The sequence below is a fragment of the Stylophora pistillata genome, chromosome 9, assembly GCF_964205215.1.
Source record: "Stylophora pistillata chromosome 9, jaStyPist1.2, whole genome shotgun sequence".
NCBI classification, from domain to species: domain Eukaryota; kingdom Metazoa; phylum Cnidaria; class Anthozoa; order Scleractinia; family Pocilloporidae; genus Stylophora; species Stylophora pistillata.
The window spans coordinates 20,898,125-20,913,672 of record NC_142527.1 but is presented as its reverse complement, the minus strand read 5'-3'; the positions used below and the strand labels follow the sequence as shown (position 1 = coordinate 20,913,672).

General features: G+C 37.7%; 1 protein-coding gene across 1 annotated transcript in view; it reads left to right on the top strand.

Annotated features, from left to right (window-relative positions):
* LOC111346669 (von Willebrand factor D and EGF domain-containing protein) overlaps nt 1-15,548 on the top strand; it is a 58,526-nt gene that overhangs the window by 576 nt on the left and 42,402 nt on the right. Inside the window, exons 2-4 of the mRNA XM_088734489.1 lie at nt 452-505; nt 4,122-4,411; nt 8,541-8,636. Coding sequence (XP_088590615.1) covers nt 452-505; nt 4,122-4,411; nt 8,541-8,636 — 440 coding nt within the window. The remainder of the gene's footprint in view (nt 1-451; nt 506-4,121; nt 4,412-8,540; nt 8,637-15,548) is intronic.

The following is a 15,548-nucleotide window of genomic DNA, read 5'->3' as shown; positions in this document are numbered from 1 at the left end:
GCAAACCAGGTGATTTTTTTGTTCCTTTCGCAGCTCGCATTAAGTTCGGATTTGGTTTATTTTTAAAAGAAGTAAGTTCAACTAGGTCGATTTATTCTTTTCTTTTTTTCTCAACGCTATATAGAACTAAATTCGATGCGACAAGTGAGTTTACTGCGTTTCTGTGGGGAATATAAAGCGGGAAGGTCAAAATTCAACAAGTTTGATACTGGTCTTAGGAAAGTTCTTCCTGTATGTAAAAAAAATGATAGCTTTCTACATGGTAATGTGATGGCGAAGTACTTCGCAGCTCCCAGTCACGAATCTATTTTTGACTTTTAGGACAGAAGGTGAACATTTGGCTAATGTTCTGGATAATAGATAACTAGATAGCATAGCTACATGCATTGACAGACACTGTAGGAATGAATAAGTGAAAACCAATTTGATGTCTTTCCTTATTGTCTTGAAGGTACCAAAGAACCCTGTCCTTATGGAAAAGTTGGGGAGCCAGATAACTGTGTTGGTATGTTCTTATGATTTTGTTTTCATCAGTGCTGTTTTTGTTTTTGATGTCCGCCACTGCGTATAATGGTGATGATATTGATACATATGGAGCCTACTACATCTAAGGCTGGAATCAACCAGTTGTCAACCCAAAAATTGGGGGCTGAGCTGCTTGGCTAAGAATGATTCCTGTTCTTCCTTTCCTTATAGAAGCTTGGCATTCAGTAAGATATAGGATTAATAATTGATGCACGAAAAGGGAAACATCCTTTGTCTTTAAAATCACAAGAACTATTGGTAGCATGAATATATTTTTGTTTCGAGAAATACAGATAGAAAACCAGAAATTATTCCGATTGTAACCCATAAGGGTCAGCACTTTTCAAAATGATTTCACAAACATTGTAAAAGAAAAGCGCTAACAATTGAAGTATACACTGCAATGAAAAGAAATCTCGCAATCAGCAAACATAAACCTGCATGATTGAAACACCCGCAATTCAAACGAAATAAATCTCCACGTTGCAAGTAAATTTATCGCACTGCAAACAAAATAACTCTCCACATTGCAAATAAATGAATTATTTTACTCACTCCAAACCAAAAGATCAATACACACTGCAAACAAGATAAAACTGCGCGCTGCAAAAAAAAAATAATAATTCTGCGCTCGCAGGTTGGCGCGAAGTACAGCGAATTTGCGAGAAGGACTGAAAGTCGGCGCGTTTTTTCGATTGGAAAATATGGCGTCTCGAAACCAAAACCCTAGCTGCTCGTTGGACGAATCCACTGGTGAAGTAAGGATACACGATGAACTGCCTCGTGGATCTGAAAGGGTTGTAATTTAACATTTCTTTTAGAAGGGTCTTTGGTACAGGAAAATAGTTTTGATGTTGGAAAAGCACCATAATCTAAGTATTAATCAACGAACTCTCAAGCGAAGACTTAAAGACTTTGAATAAAGGCTGATAGTTTCTAAAGAAACTGTTTGGGGCTGCGTCGGTGGGGGTAACGAAATAATTTGAATATATTAACAAAGTTGAAATGGTAAATTGGCTACCGTTACGATTATAAAAGCTGACGTTTCGAGCGTTAGCCCTTCGTCGGAGCGAATACAGGAATTGTGGGTTGTGCGTGCTTTTAAACAAAGATTGGCATAGCTAGCGCTTTCAAATGCACTCGGGCACGATGCAAAACGTGTCCTTTTATTTACAACACTGAGAAAATATCGGGACCCAAACGATCCATTAAGATCACCGATCACTTCATGTGCATTTCCGCCAATGTAATCTATTGCAAAACTTGCACTTATTGCAAAAAGATTTACATCGGCGAAACAGGCGGAAGACTAGGTGACCGATTCCGAGAACACCTTCGCAACGTGGAGAGGAATGACAAGGACACATCGAAACCAGTCGCTAGACATTTTAATTTACCTAATCATTCTAAGCAACATATGACAATCTGCGGTCTTTCCTTGCACTTAGGTAGCACGGAAAGCCGTAAAACTCTTGAACAAAAAGTCATCTTTCAAACCGGCAGTCTAAATCCCACAGGTATTAACGAATGCTTTTCATTCCACTAATTTATTCGTGTTTTTCTCGTTGCCATGTTCCCACCAATAACGTAGCTCTATTTTCTGCCTTTAAAAGCATACACAACCCACAATTCCTCTATTCGCTCCGACGAAGGGCTAACGCTCGAAACGTCAGCTTTTATAATCGTAACGGTGGCCAATTTACCATTTCAACTTTGTTGATATATTCAAACTATTAAATACTTTGGGCTTACGAGTCGTGAAACGGTTGACGAGAAACTCAAGGAACGTCATAATTTTGCAAGAAATATGTACCCACAAAACTAAGCCTTTTACATATTGTTGGTTTGCACGTGACGTCATGGCGGCCATGTTAAACCCTATTTTCAAGTATATTCTTCGAGAACAAATTCTTTTGTATTGACCACTGCACACCACCAACATGGCCGCCTAGTAACGTGCTTGCAAGCTAAGAATGCTCTCAAGATGGTACGGAGCAAGCAGACTTTCAGCAATGTGTTGTGTGATAATAAATGGGTGGCCTGTAACAGAAGAAAGACCCTCGTAGTAATGTAGACAACTCAAGCAGCAGTCATTCCAGCGCGGAATTCTCACTTTTTAGACTTAGGGATGATTTCCAATGCCGCGTAATTTTTGCGTGCGTATTTGCGTAGAATTAAGTTCTTGAATAAAAAAAAAAATGCACGAAAGGTTCCTCGTAAGCATAAAAGCTGACCCTGCTCAACTTCTCGTTTAAGCTCAGCACTTTTATCTTGCCACTGTTTTATTTACGTGATTAAAATTTACGTGCGTTAACGTGCGTAGCCAAAAACGCGAAGGTTAATTTCCACTAACGCGTTTTTGGCTGCGCACGTTAACGCTCGTCAATTTTAATCGCGTAAATAAAATAGCTTGAGACAAGATAAATAGTGCTGAGCTTAAACGAGAAGTTGAGCGAGGTTCAACTTCTACGCTTACAAGCGACCTTTTATGCATTGTCTCTATTTTATTTGCGAACGTAAATTGAAATTTTACGCACGCACGCACGTAAAAACTAAGCGAAACTGGTAATCGACCCTAAAGTCACTACCGCTTAATTTCCGTAGATAACTGCAAGGCTCTTTTCTTCTGCTTATATCTTTATCAACAGTTCAAATTTTCGGAGAGGGGGGTGAAGGGGGTAAACTACGACAAATTTCGGATAGGTGTGTGCCACCTAGACCCTATCTAAGAATGGGACACCTCTATTGAAGGCCCCAAACTAGAGACAAAGACTCCCTATTCAAGAGATCAAAGGATAGAAAGTTAATTAAAACAAAAAAAAACTTCCAAATGTAGGTTCCAAACGGACATTTCGTGATTATAACATGAGTCAACTCTTAGTTGTTACCAGGCTGAGCAAGTGATCTTGTTCGGCCATGTGTATGATGATTTTTGTTCTGAAGATTGTGAATGTGAATCGTTTTCATCCGATCGATTTCGACGAACATTTTTCAATTATTTTGAGAGGGAACCCTCAGTTGTTTGTAAGTGTTCGATATTTCGGTTTATTTGGGCTTTATATACTTTCATTTTGCTTTTATTTTTCTTCGCGTTTGCAAGTTTCGATTGTGTGATTCTACTTTCAGAAACATATTTGTATGCCGTTTATTTGATGAACCTGGATTAAAAGATTCTAAAATTTACCGATCGATTCAGTGGTTACACCAGATCTTGTAATCCCACAAACTCTGACGAAACGAAAAATGCTGCAGAACAAAACATAAATGGTTTAATTTATAAATACATAATATATCTTTTCAGTCAGGCTTTAGCGTATGGGGTCATACCTTCTTGCGCGAGCAGAATTTTTTTAAGGTTGCAGCGTGTAATTTTATATTGTTTGCTGAGTGCTTGTGTGTGTGTGTGTGCTTGTGTGTGTGTGTGTGTGTGTGTGTGTGTGTATGTGTGTGTGTGTGTGTGTGTTTATGTGTGTGTTTCAGTTTGGGTGAAATAATTTATTGATCTCCAATGTGGAAAGTTAAGGAAGCATGGCATCTGCTATTTATAATCAAAAGTTCATTTTCATAAGATTATCGTTAAATTTTTCTTCCACCAGATCAGTTTGATATGTCTTTGATCAGGGTACCAAGAATAGTCGTTGAGCCCCCAGGGAAAGACGCTAGTGTGAACCTTCGGTGCGAAGCCGACTTAGTCAATCCAAGTATGCAGTCATGGTACAATGTTTCGTATCTGTTTACTTGGTATATGGAAGGAAAACATATATTCACCGATGACATTTGTGGACCATTAGCGCCTGGAAGAACTGAATATGACTCCGTATGCCCTGGGAAACCATTATTTTCTCGACTAGAGGGCAGCAAGAAATATTATAAACCAAACCGATTGGTAAGTCTTGCGGAATTTGAACTCCTCATACCATTCTCTCCCCTTTTGTATAGTATCAATAATATTTCATGCTGGAAATATAAGTCAAAAGGACTTAAGAGCGTGTCCACGAGTAAACCGGACAGAACCGGGCAGGGGCGATAAACCTCAAATCACCGATTTGGCTCAAACCTGGCACAAATGCTAAGTATCATGATTTAACAAATGTGTGAGAATGATAGGTCAAAATATTTAATTCCCTGGGAGATATAGGGTCCCCCTGGGAAAAAACCCATTTCCTGCATTTTTTGCATAATTAATTAGCCAACTTTGCATTGCTGCTGTGACAAACTGAAAGTCCATCTGCAAATTCAATCAACTGGGTTGTATTTTATATCTACCAGCCAAAAGAAATCAAGTGGAGAAACTTGATGGTACATACATGTCTCTTTGGTGCCTCAGTTGCAAATTTTAGCTTGATAACATTGGTTAGATAAGTAGCCATTATGTCAACAATGTACCAGATTCGATTTGCTTCGTTGCCTTATTGAAATATTAAAAGCAGTTAGAGCTTTCGGAAAGATCCACTAGGATGATTGGTCTTTTACGGCGTGATACTTACATGATATGTGTTGGTGGCAACCGCCGCCCAGTTAGCCCAATGGATAGTGCGCTGGACTATCGTGCGGGAGGTCGAGGGTTCGAGCACCGGCCGGACCAACACTCAAGGTCTTAAAATAATTGAGAAGAATTTGCTACTTTTCTATAACATCAAGAAATTGTTATATATTCTAGTCTTCTCGGATAGGGTGGAATAAATGGAGGTCCCGTCTTCTGCAGGGTTAGGGGCAGGAGACGTTAATTTCCCACGCACGAGATTACTGTGTGATGGATGTCCTCCCTACGGTGGGATGGGTGAGTTGTTGTCTTGCGTTTCATACATGAGCCTCTGGCTCGGGCAATATGGGTAACCATGCCCCACGTAAAGGCATTAAACTTTAATTATTATTACTATTATTATTACCACATTTCCCACGGAAAGAATTTTAGCGACCTGCGTGACCTAGGCAGCCCGCTGACGAGTCCGTAAATTGACCGCCTTGCAAGTCGTGTGATCATCGTTTCTCTGTCCCAGACCTCGCCGCTTCTCCCCAGTCCCACATTTAATGTCTTACTTTATAAAATGTAACATTTATCCCCCCCCCCCCTCTAAAATGCTCGCGAAAAAAGTAAATATTATTTTTTGATTCAAGTTTGGGAAGAAACTGAAGTGTTGTAGAGTTCTCATTCAAGTGAGCAGGTGTCCATGAATTACTGAAAGGTTGACGATTCTCCCAAATCTGCAATTTTATTGCTCCGGTTTTTTATAGCTATTGCCTCTTATAGGAGGCGAAGCAACCCATTTTTTCGAGTTGAGTGAACGGGTGAGTGTAACAAAGGAATTGCGATCTTGACTCAATTTTTACCCGATGTTTCCCTGTACTACTTATTAAGGACTTTACGAACCAGAGCACGTCGCAGCCTGAAACGTCACCGGAAGTAATTTGCTCACAAAGTGCTTCACTGCGCATGCTTTGCGCTAAACTGCATCGCGTGTTCTTCACGTTCAGAGGGTTCGAGCCCCGGCCGGACCAACACTCAAGGTCTTAAAATAATTGAGAAGAATTTGCTACCTTTCTATAACATCAAGAAATGGTTAGATATTCTAGTCTTCTCGGATAGGGACGAATAAATGGAGGTCCCGTCTCCTGTGGGGTTAGGGATAGGAGACGTTCATTTCCCACACACGAGATCACTGTGTGATGGATGTACTCCCCTGGGGTGGGATGTGGGTGGGTTTACTGGGCCGCAGTAATTGGCGCAAGCTGTTAAGGTGTCCCTGCCTGTCGGCGAATCTAATAAACTAAACTAAAATTTGATGCCTAAAAGGTGATGTTAATCAAAAGGAAAATCTGCCATCTTTGATCAGAAATTTCGACTACATGCGCCCTTGATGTTCATCATCAACTGCTGCGTTTCCTTGAGAGTAATCCAAATATGGCTACCAAAAAATTCCTCGAAAATGGCTAAATCTGCGCTATTCAAATATTCTCTCCTCGTTCATGTTTAAACGATACTCTGTGGGAAATTTATGTTAACGACATTTGCTGCAGCTTAAAGAAATTGAAATTTTATTTATTTGCTGGTGACACAAATATTATTTATTGCCACAGAGACCTCAAAACTCTTGAAAAAGAAATGAATGTCGAACTAAATAATGTGTATCAGTGGCTTGTATCTAACAAATTAGCCCTTAATCTCAAAAAAACGAATTTCGTAATTTTTCGCCCTTACCAAAAACGCCTTCCCTTTCTTCCCACAACATATATTAACGATAGCCAAACAAATACATTAACTCACCTGGAATGTAAAGACCATGTGAAATAGCTCGGTGTCCTAATCGATTATAAACTGTCATGGAAAAACCATATTGACTCTATGATATTGAAACTTAGCAAAACCATTAGATTACTGTCTAAGATAAGGCATTTTGTTCCTTTCCATTCTCTTCTTGGTGTATACAACTACCTTGTTGTTCCTTATTTACGATACGGTTTAATTGCATGGGGACAAGCTGGTAAAACTTAATTAAATAAGCTTTTGATCTTCCATAAACGTGCTCTCCGTTTCATATGTTTCGCTGACAGGTATGATCTCGCCATTCCTCTATTCCTTTGTGTAAAGACTTTACCTATTCACTTTATGTATTATAAATTGCTAGCTGAGACAATACATGATGTAAATAATGATGTTATTCCTTCACAACTGAAGGATTCGTTCATCCCTACTGCAAAAATTCATTCATATAATACGCGATCTTCAGCCTCCAACAACTTTTACATTAAAAAATCAAAACTTGAAATTGAACGAAAATCGTTTTCAAGAATCGGTGCAAAACTGTGGAATGAGATACCAACTAAGCTCCGAACGCTACCAAAATTCATCTTTAAAAGAAAAATTCGCACGATCTTGTTCAATATATTAGGATTAGAAGACTCCTACGAAGATTTAGAATCGATGATCTCTAAAGTTAGTAAATATTCTTAGTAGCTATCACCTTTGTCTTGACCAATCCTACCTTATCCATTTTATCTTATGTATTCACTCACAACATAATGCGCTGTCAACTTGAATTAACCACATAGTTGTTTCCGTAGACTTAATCTGTTTTCGTATTTACCATTTATTTATTCATCTGTAGTTTTAATTGTGTGTATTTTCCTCTTCTTTTACTGATTATCCTGGCCCACCTCGACTAGCACTGCTATCTGCGGAGCCAGGGGAATAAGGATTTATTGTTATTGTTATTGTTAAATTAACGTGAAAAGTGAAATTTCTTGTAAATTTCAAGTTATTTTAAGATAATAAAACAAAGATGTGGTGTACGGAATTTTGATGATATAGACTAAAAAGCGGGAGGTAGATGTAAATTTCACGTCAGCATGGGCTGTGAAATAAATTCTGAACATTTTTATTACTGGTTTTGGAGGTCAAGTAGTGGCTTTCACTACCCATATAGAAATAATGATCAGAAGTGGTTGCTCATCGGAGATATTGGGCCTTAAAATACCCCTATTTTTGGACTTTGTCAAAACCAGAAAAAGTCGTCTTTACTTATGCGAGAGGTAAGGGAAAAAATGAAATGAAACAGTTAAAACAATTCAATTTTCTAGAGGTGTGATAAATATAAAATACAACCCATTTGATTGAATTTGCAGACGAATTTTCAGTTTGTCACAGCAGCAATGCAAAGTTGGCTAATTAATTATGCAAAGAATGCGGGAAATGTGGATTTTCCTAGGGGGACCCTATATCTCCCAGGGAATTAAATATTTTGACCTATTAGTCTCAAACATTTCTTAACTCATGATACTTAGCATTTATGCCAAGCTTGAGCCAAATCAGTGATTTGAGATTTATCGCCCCCTGCCCTGTTTTCTCGTGGACACGCTCTTAAAAACTATTTGTAATTCACATGAGAAAGTTATACACATGACAGGCTGCATTTTAACTCTTTTATTATCGATATTTTAATGAAAAGAAAGGAAATCTACAGTAGCTGTAAAGTGTCATCAAACTGTGCTTGCCTGCATTTTCTTTTCTTCAAAAGATATCCTGCAAAGTAACTGCACGGTATACTACATCACCTTGGAATATTTGGAGCACTCCCAAGGTTGTTCCGTTTCCTTTCTTTGCAGGTATAAAGGTAAGGTGAAGGCAATGTTTCCCATTCTATTACATCCATTTTGAAATCACTGGTAGTCCCTGTAATCTGATTGGCTCTAATTAGTGCGATTTATTCACGAATCGCACCATTTTTTGCACTAAATCGCATCATTTTACTGCGTTTTTGACACACACGTCAAATTCTTTCTGTTTTGCATATAAAATAAGATTTCAAAGCGTTTCCGGTTCTGCTTTTTATTTAAAAACCGGCTCAGTACTGCATCAATAAAATATATGAATTGACCAAGTCCTGTATTTGAGTGATTTCAAAATGGATGTAATAAAGTGGTAATTGAACCTCGTGTCGTGCAATTTTGGTCAGAAATCATACTTGTGATTTCAAATCAAACTCGCGCTGCGCCCTCGTTCGATTTTGAAATCACGCGTACGATTCCAGCCCAAATTGCACTCCCCTCAGTTCAATTACCATTATAAATATGGTTAAAAAATTCTCCTTACTGATACCTCCCCCACAGAGAAAACTCACTAGTGAGGGAAATACTGGTGAGGGAAATATTAGTAAGGGCAATTTGGTAATCATAAGTTCTGATAAAGCTCTGACATGAACGGAAAGAATTAATTCTATGAAATGAACCCTATCTTCGACAGAGGAAAAACCCAAAATTTCAGCCCCGCCTAAATAATTTTTTTTCACAGACTGACAATGGATGTGCAGTAATCTTTTTACCAATATGGCAGTTTTGGAACGAGTCTGCAGGTTATCACTTTCTATATTTTGCATTTTATTGGATGGCATTTATGTCAAATATAAGGGCTCATACTTCCACCGACGATTCCCTAATAACTGCCATTTATGTTATCAATAAATATGTAGTCTTTGAAAAGGGTGTTTTTATAGTAAGTCAAAAGGTAATGGTTTGCTAACAGTGTGTCCAATTGTGTTAGCTCTTGGTCTTTTAACGAACTAATAATCGCTAACCGATAACTAAGATAAACAACAACTAAGAGTTATAGCTGTATATAAATGTTCATGAAGAGAAAATTTAAAAAGTATGAACAATGCCATAAAATAAATAAATGATAATAATAATAATGATAGTAAACATTTAAGATGAAGGCTGCTATTCTGTAGGTGTGCAGTATTAAAATAAACATTTTCAAAATGATTCTACAACATTGACAGCTAAATTGCGTAATCTAGAGCTAGGAGAGGTTAGAAGAGGTTATTCAAGGAGATTTAGGGACCAGTCTGGGTGGGGGAGCTGGGCTGAAAATTGGCAATGACTTGTCAACCTCCTCGTGTTGAGGAGCTTCCACAACATTTTATGTAGCTATACATATGTTTCATCTTAATAACAAAGTCCTTTCGAAAAATGAAGATTTTGGTCTGGTGTCCCATGACATTTTCGTTTTTGCTCGCGTATCTCCAGAGTACTGTTTAAATGTCGGCCAAAAACATCATTTGGAAACCATTGTGAGGGACCCTAATGAGAAATTGTTTGCCTCGTCCACACAGCCCCTTCATTAATTCCAAATTAGTGTCACTGTCCAAACAAAATACAAGGAGAAAGCCTAAAAGTTAATGTTACTTCCCACCTTCAGAGGCTGAAAAATCGTTTTTTTTTTTTCTTTTATTGGACTAGATTGAAGTTAGACATTTTACCTAACGTTTACAACAAGAAAAATTGGAAAATCTCAAAAAGCGTCCAACTTATTTAGGAAAACGTATTTTCAAATGAAAGTTAATAAATCAGGAAGGTGTTATAATCTCGTAAATGGGCAAACCCCAGGGAGAATAATCGCGGCAATTTCATGTTATTTGCGTATCTTGTTTACAGTGCGTACTTGACAAAATCCACACGTGGAAGTTCTCTGCTAAATGAAAGTTTTTTCTCATCGATAAAAAACAAAAATCAAAATTAGAGAGGAGTTCTTAGGCAAAGGAAAGAAAAAAACAGGCCCAAGAAAGAGAGAAATGGCGCCATTTTGTCAGGAAAAAAACAGTCCTGGCATTCCTATCCACACTGGCATCGAAATTGCGAACAAAGAGGGCGCCATCAGATCTACATTTGTCGGACATAGAGTTAAAAAAGAAGTTTCCTTTTCATAAGCAAGTACCGGCCTTGAATCAAAGACATAGGCAATGGCCTCGAATCGTATGAAATCATAAATAAACCTTCCCAAGGGAACTCATTTCAGCGATAATGAACACAAATGACTAGCTGTGATTATGCTTGTTCCAAAGCTGCCGCTGTATCGATTGGCGTTGCTAAAGGCTCTATAATGGGCCCGCTTTTATTTATAATTTACATGAATGATCTACCTGATGTTTTGCAGTTCTGTCAGGTTACTTTATATGCAGATCACACTGTTTTATATCTCGCTTCCAAATCTACTGTAGACTTACAAAATCAGATTAACGCTGACTTAAAACGTATATGTAGGTGGCTTCGGGCAAACCAACTGACTCTGAATGTTCAAAAATCCAAATTTCTGCTTATCGGTAGTAGTTCCCGCTTGAATAAAGTTGAGTCCTTAATTATTTCCGTTGATGATACCCCTCTCGATAACGTAGATTTTTTTACTTACCAAGGCATTGTGATTAATAACCGCTTCTCCTGGACTGACCACATTGATTATATTCGTATTAAGGTCAGTAGAAAGTTAGGTCTTTTAAGGCATATTAAATCTTGCCTTCCCCCTCGATGCTAGAATTGAATTGAATTATGTTTTTCAATAGTTTCATTCCACCTATTTTTGACTATGGGGATATCATTTGGGGAGATCGCGGAAATGCGCCCTTAATGTCTGAGCTGCAAGTGTTGCAGAATAAGGCCGCTCGCCTCATTTTAGACTTACCTGTTTATTTTTCCGCAACTGAGGCCCTAAAGAGACTTGACTGGAAACCATTACTGCGTCGTAGAAAGGAATACCATGCCATCTTTATGTATAAATTAATTAACAACCATTCATGTAATACTATTCCTGTCACATTTTAATCGTGACTTTCATGGTTACAACACAAGATCGAGAAATGACGTTCGAAAATCCAGTGCCACAAGAAGATGTGGTCATTGGTCGTCAGTTAACTTTAGCGCAGACATATGGAATGGTGTAGACATCTCACTAAGAAATGCAAACTCACTGCCTGCCTTCAAAGTGGCCTGTCTAAATTTAATTTTGAATTTTAACTGACTTTCCTAGTATTACTTTTATTTAATACTTTGTGATTAGTATTTTGAATTAGTTCTTAGATTTAGCTTTAGTTATTTGTTGCTATTTGTAATTTATCATTGTATTAGTATTTAGCTTAAGAGGACCCTTCTGCATGTAAACCACTTTCGTGACGTTGGCATCCTCATTAAAGATTATAGTATATATATATATATAAGGATATTCCTTAAGCTGTCTGTAGATTCACTGTTTTGCTTTTCGGAAATATTATTTAGGCTTTACCCTTTTCGCCGCGGGTTTTTCCTGTGCTAGCTTTGCCCATCACTTAACGTTCAACAGAGTGAGATAAAAAAAAAGAAAAACGGGATTGCTATGCAATACTTTTCCCAGGAAAATCTTGATCCATTGTCATTGACGCTAGGAGATCCCCTCTTCCCATTGGTTCTCGGTTTTAGGAAGTGGGATAATCTCTTGGTGTGGCGCTAGTTGTTTACAAACTTTTAAGAGCTAAAATCTCGCATTTGATTTTAAGAGGAATACATCCACTTTCAGCGAATTTATAGGGTATGTAGATTTGATCAATTTTCGTGAGATTTGGCCACAACATTTCAGGGATAATGACGTAGGAAAGCGTGCCAGGGAATTTTGATAATTGAAATATTTTTCACGTGGTGTCCATTTACCCAACACGTTTTGCATATTTTACGCTGCTCCAACTTTAGATGCGGATATCAAGACAACCAATAAGAATATCGGAAAAGCCTGACACACTTTTGTCGATTGATGGCTTGGGAATAAGACTTTACAGCCATTTTGCTCGTGCTGCGGGATCCGCAGCACGAACAAATGATATTTTTATCGTAAACTGCATTTCTCACGCTTTCTTTTAATGTATAGCTTGTTAGAGTTTTCTCGAAACTAGCGCGCGTACGAATTTTTTCTCGAATGAAGTGGGGAAGTAACCTTAACAAGAGTATATGTCAAAAGCTTAATTCATTTCAATACAAGGAAAAATTCAGATAAAAGGTACCCTCGTCGATCTCCATCTTTTGCCGTGTAAGGCTAATGTCTATGTACACGATAAAGTCGAGCCTGTAACTTCGCTCTAATTGCTGCTAAGTTACATGAGCTTGAAATGATCGAAATAACCTCGTAAAATAACGTCATGTAGGGCCCAAAAAATGAAAACTGCTCCACTCCCAACGTTACCTAAAAAGTAAGAAAAAGGTGTACACACCCTACAAATCAGAGTTAGAAAAGAAGCAAAAAAAAATGATGATACAGTCAACAAGATCTACAGTCTGCGGTCTGCAGTCAGTGGTCTGCGGTCGGCAGTCAACAGTCTGCGGTCTGCGTTTTAACAAGACCGGTCTCGTGGTCCTCTGGCTGGAAATACACAGCCTGTTATCGAATTCATTCTTATTCATGAGAGCTTGTTTAAGAGGAAACAAACAATTTAAGGTCCACTTAATTTCCAAGACATATTCCAAGGAAATATTGATGGATTTGTGGAAAGACATCAAAGGAAGAATGGTAAGAGACGTGTGGATCGAGATCAAGAAGCACGTCAAGAAATTTGTAAGCTATTTGCGATCAGATTTACTTTGAAGGAAAAATGGACTTAAGATTCGAAAAAATTGCACTTTTATTGAGATTTCCGGCCTTCCATTGTTTTGCATTATTAAATTCAAAGCATCCCTTTGAGAGAGCTACACCCTTGTTGAATTTTTAACGATAAATTTATGACAAGTAAGGCCAGGTCTGTACTCCTTCTCGGTTCCGTTTTCCAATCTTTATTTGTGTTTTACACTTCATTCGATATCATCAGTAACAAATGAATTTTGAATACGATGCGATTAAAGCTGTATGTAGTGGATTAACCTCTTCCTAACCATTGTTTTACTACTGTTGTATCCCTTTGATATCTTATAAAAATACCTTTCACACTGAAGAGTTAAATGCAAGCCGGAATCACGCTTGTAATATTCCTTCGACCTATGTGCACCTAAAAGAGTTGTTTTGTGATATAAATATACACGCTACTGTGAATTACCAAGATGCTGTAATAACTGAATGGAAATACTAAAAGATAACAATAAATGAGAGTGCTCTCACAATGTACAGTACATTACTTCCTCTGATTTTCCAATGAAGTTATTGACGACAGGATCAAGTTTAAGCTTGATTTGCAAGAAATTGTGGGTGGATTTTTTGCTGCCTGAGTAGTTTTATCTGGCAGGTTATCCTGCGCAATGTGTTCTAAGTTATCTTAGTTCAAACATCTTGAAATATAGCGTGAATGAATCTTGACTAAGATCGTTTGCTTTAAAGAGCTTGCAGCAAGTTGTCTTCTTTTCTTTTTCATTTTTTTTTTCTACATTAACCTTTTGTCACGACCATAGGTCTCCTATAAGAAGTTTCATTTGTTCAATTTACACTGCGTTTATTACACTATTATTCCTTGGTTAGAACTCTGCTAACGGATCTTTGATTCTCTTGCCAGGATCTTTAGGGACCTATTTTCTTGTCAAGATCTTTAAGGATCTTTTATTTTCAAGTGCTAAGATCTTTTTAGGGTCTTTGGAATTCAAGGATCTTCAAAAGATCTTGACAAGAATTTCAAAGATCCCTAAAAGATCTTGGAAAGAAAATAAAATATCCTTGATCGCAAGATCCTTAAAGATTTTGATAAGAAAATGAAAGATCCTCGAAGATCATGGCAAGAAAGTGAAAGATTCTCGAGGTTCTGGGCAAGAAAATAAAATATCCTTAAAGATCTTAGCAAGGAAATGAAAGATCCTTGAGGATGTTAAAGAGAATTAAGAAGATCCGCAAATGTTTATCAAAGATCTTCATGAATATCCTCAGTAGGATCCTCAAAGGTCCTCATGAAAATCTTTAAAGATCCTAAAAGAATCTCCAAAGATTTTCATCGGTGAAAAACACTCATTTGCGTGCAGATTTCCTCCAAGCCTGCAACAACTCTTAGGAGATTAATGGGCAAAGAATTAGTACGGTAAACAGTTGCAATTCATGCAAAGTTGAAAGATTGGAGGCTGAAAGATATACACCTACACATCACAATCTTCAAACCCTGTGTATCCTGACAAAAATGGGGTCAATTACCGCTATAACTTCTCTCCTACATTCATGCTTACAGCAAAATCAGTAATTTTTGTGGCTACTGTCTCCTATAGGAGGTGAGGCCACCTACGTTGTCGCAATAACAATAATAATAATAGTACGGTATTTATATAGCACTATTTCTATCACTATCCAATAGCGCTGTACAGTAATTTTTTAAATCGGACCGATAAGATTATAAAACCATAAAAATCTCTGAAACATGAGTAGAGGAAACTAGCAAATAAGGTAGTCTGTAATAGTGAGAGTAAAAACTCTAAAATTGTATTGAAATTAACTAATTTCCTAGCCAATTAACTAGTTCACCAACTAATCAACTAATTAACTAACTAACTGTCTAGCGGCCTAACTTACTACTTAAACAATTAAATAACTCACTAAGCACTAGTCTAATTATGAAATTTGTTAAAAAGGTATGTCTTTATACAGGTCTTAAAATGTGATAGCGAGCCGCTCACTCTTACGTTGTTTGGAAGAGAGTTCCATGGAGTCGGTGCTACAAAAGAGAAACACTTATGACCATAAAGGCTGATAGTTTCGAAAGAAACTGTTTGGGGCTGCGTCGGTGGGAGTAACGAAATAATTTGGATATATCAACTAAGTTGAAATGGTA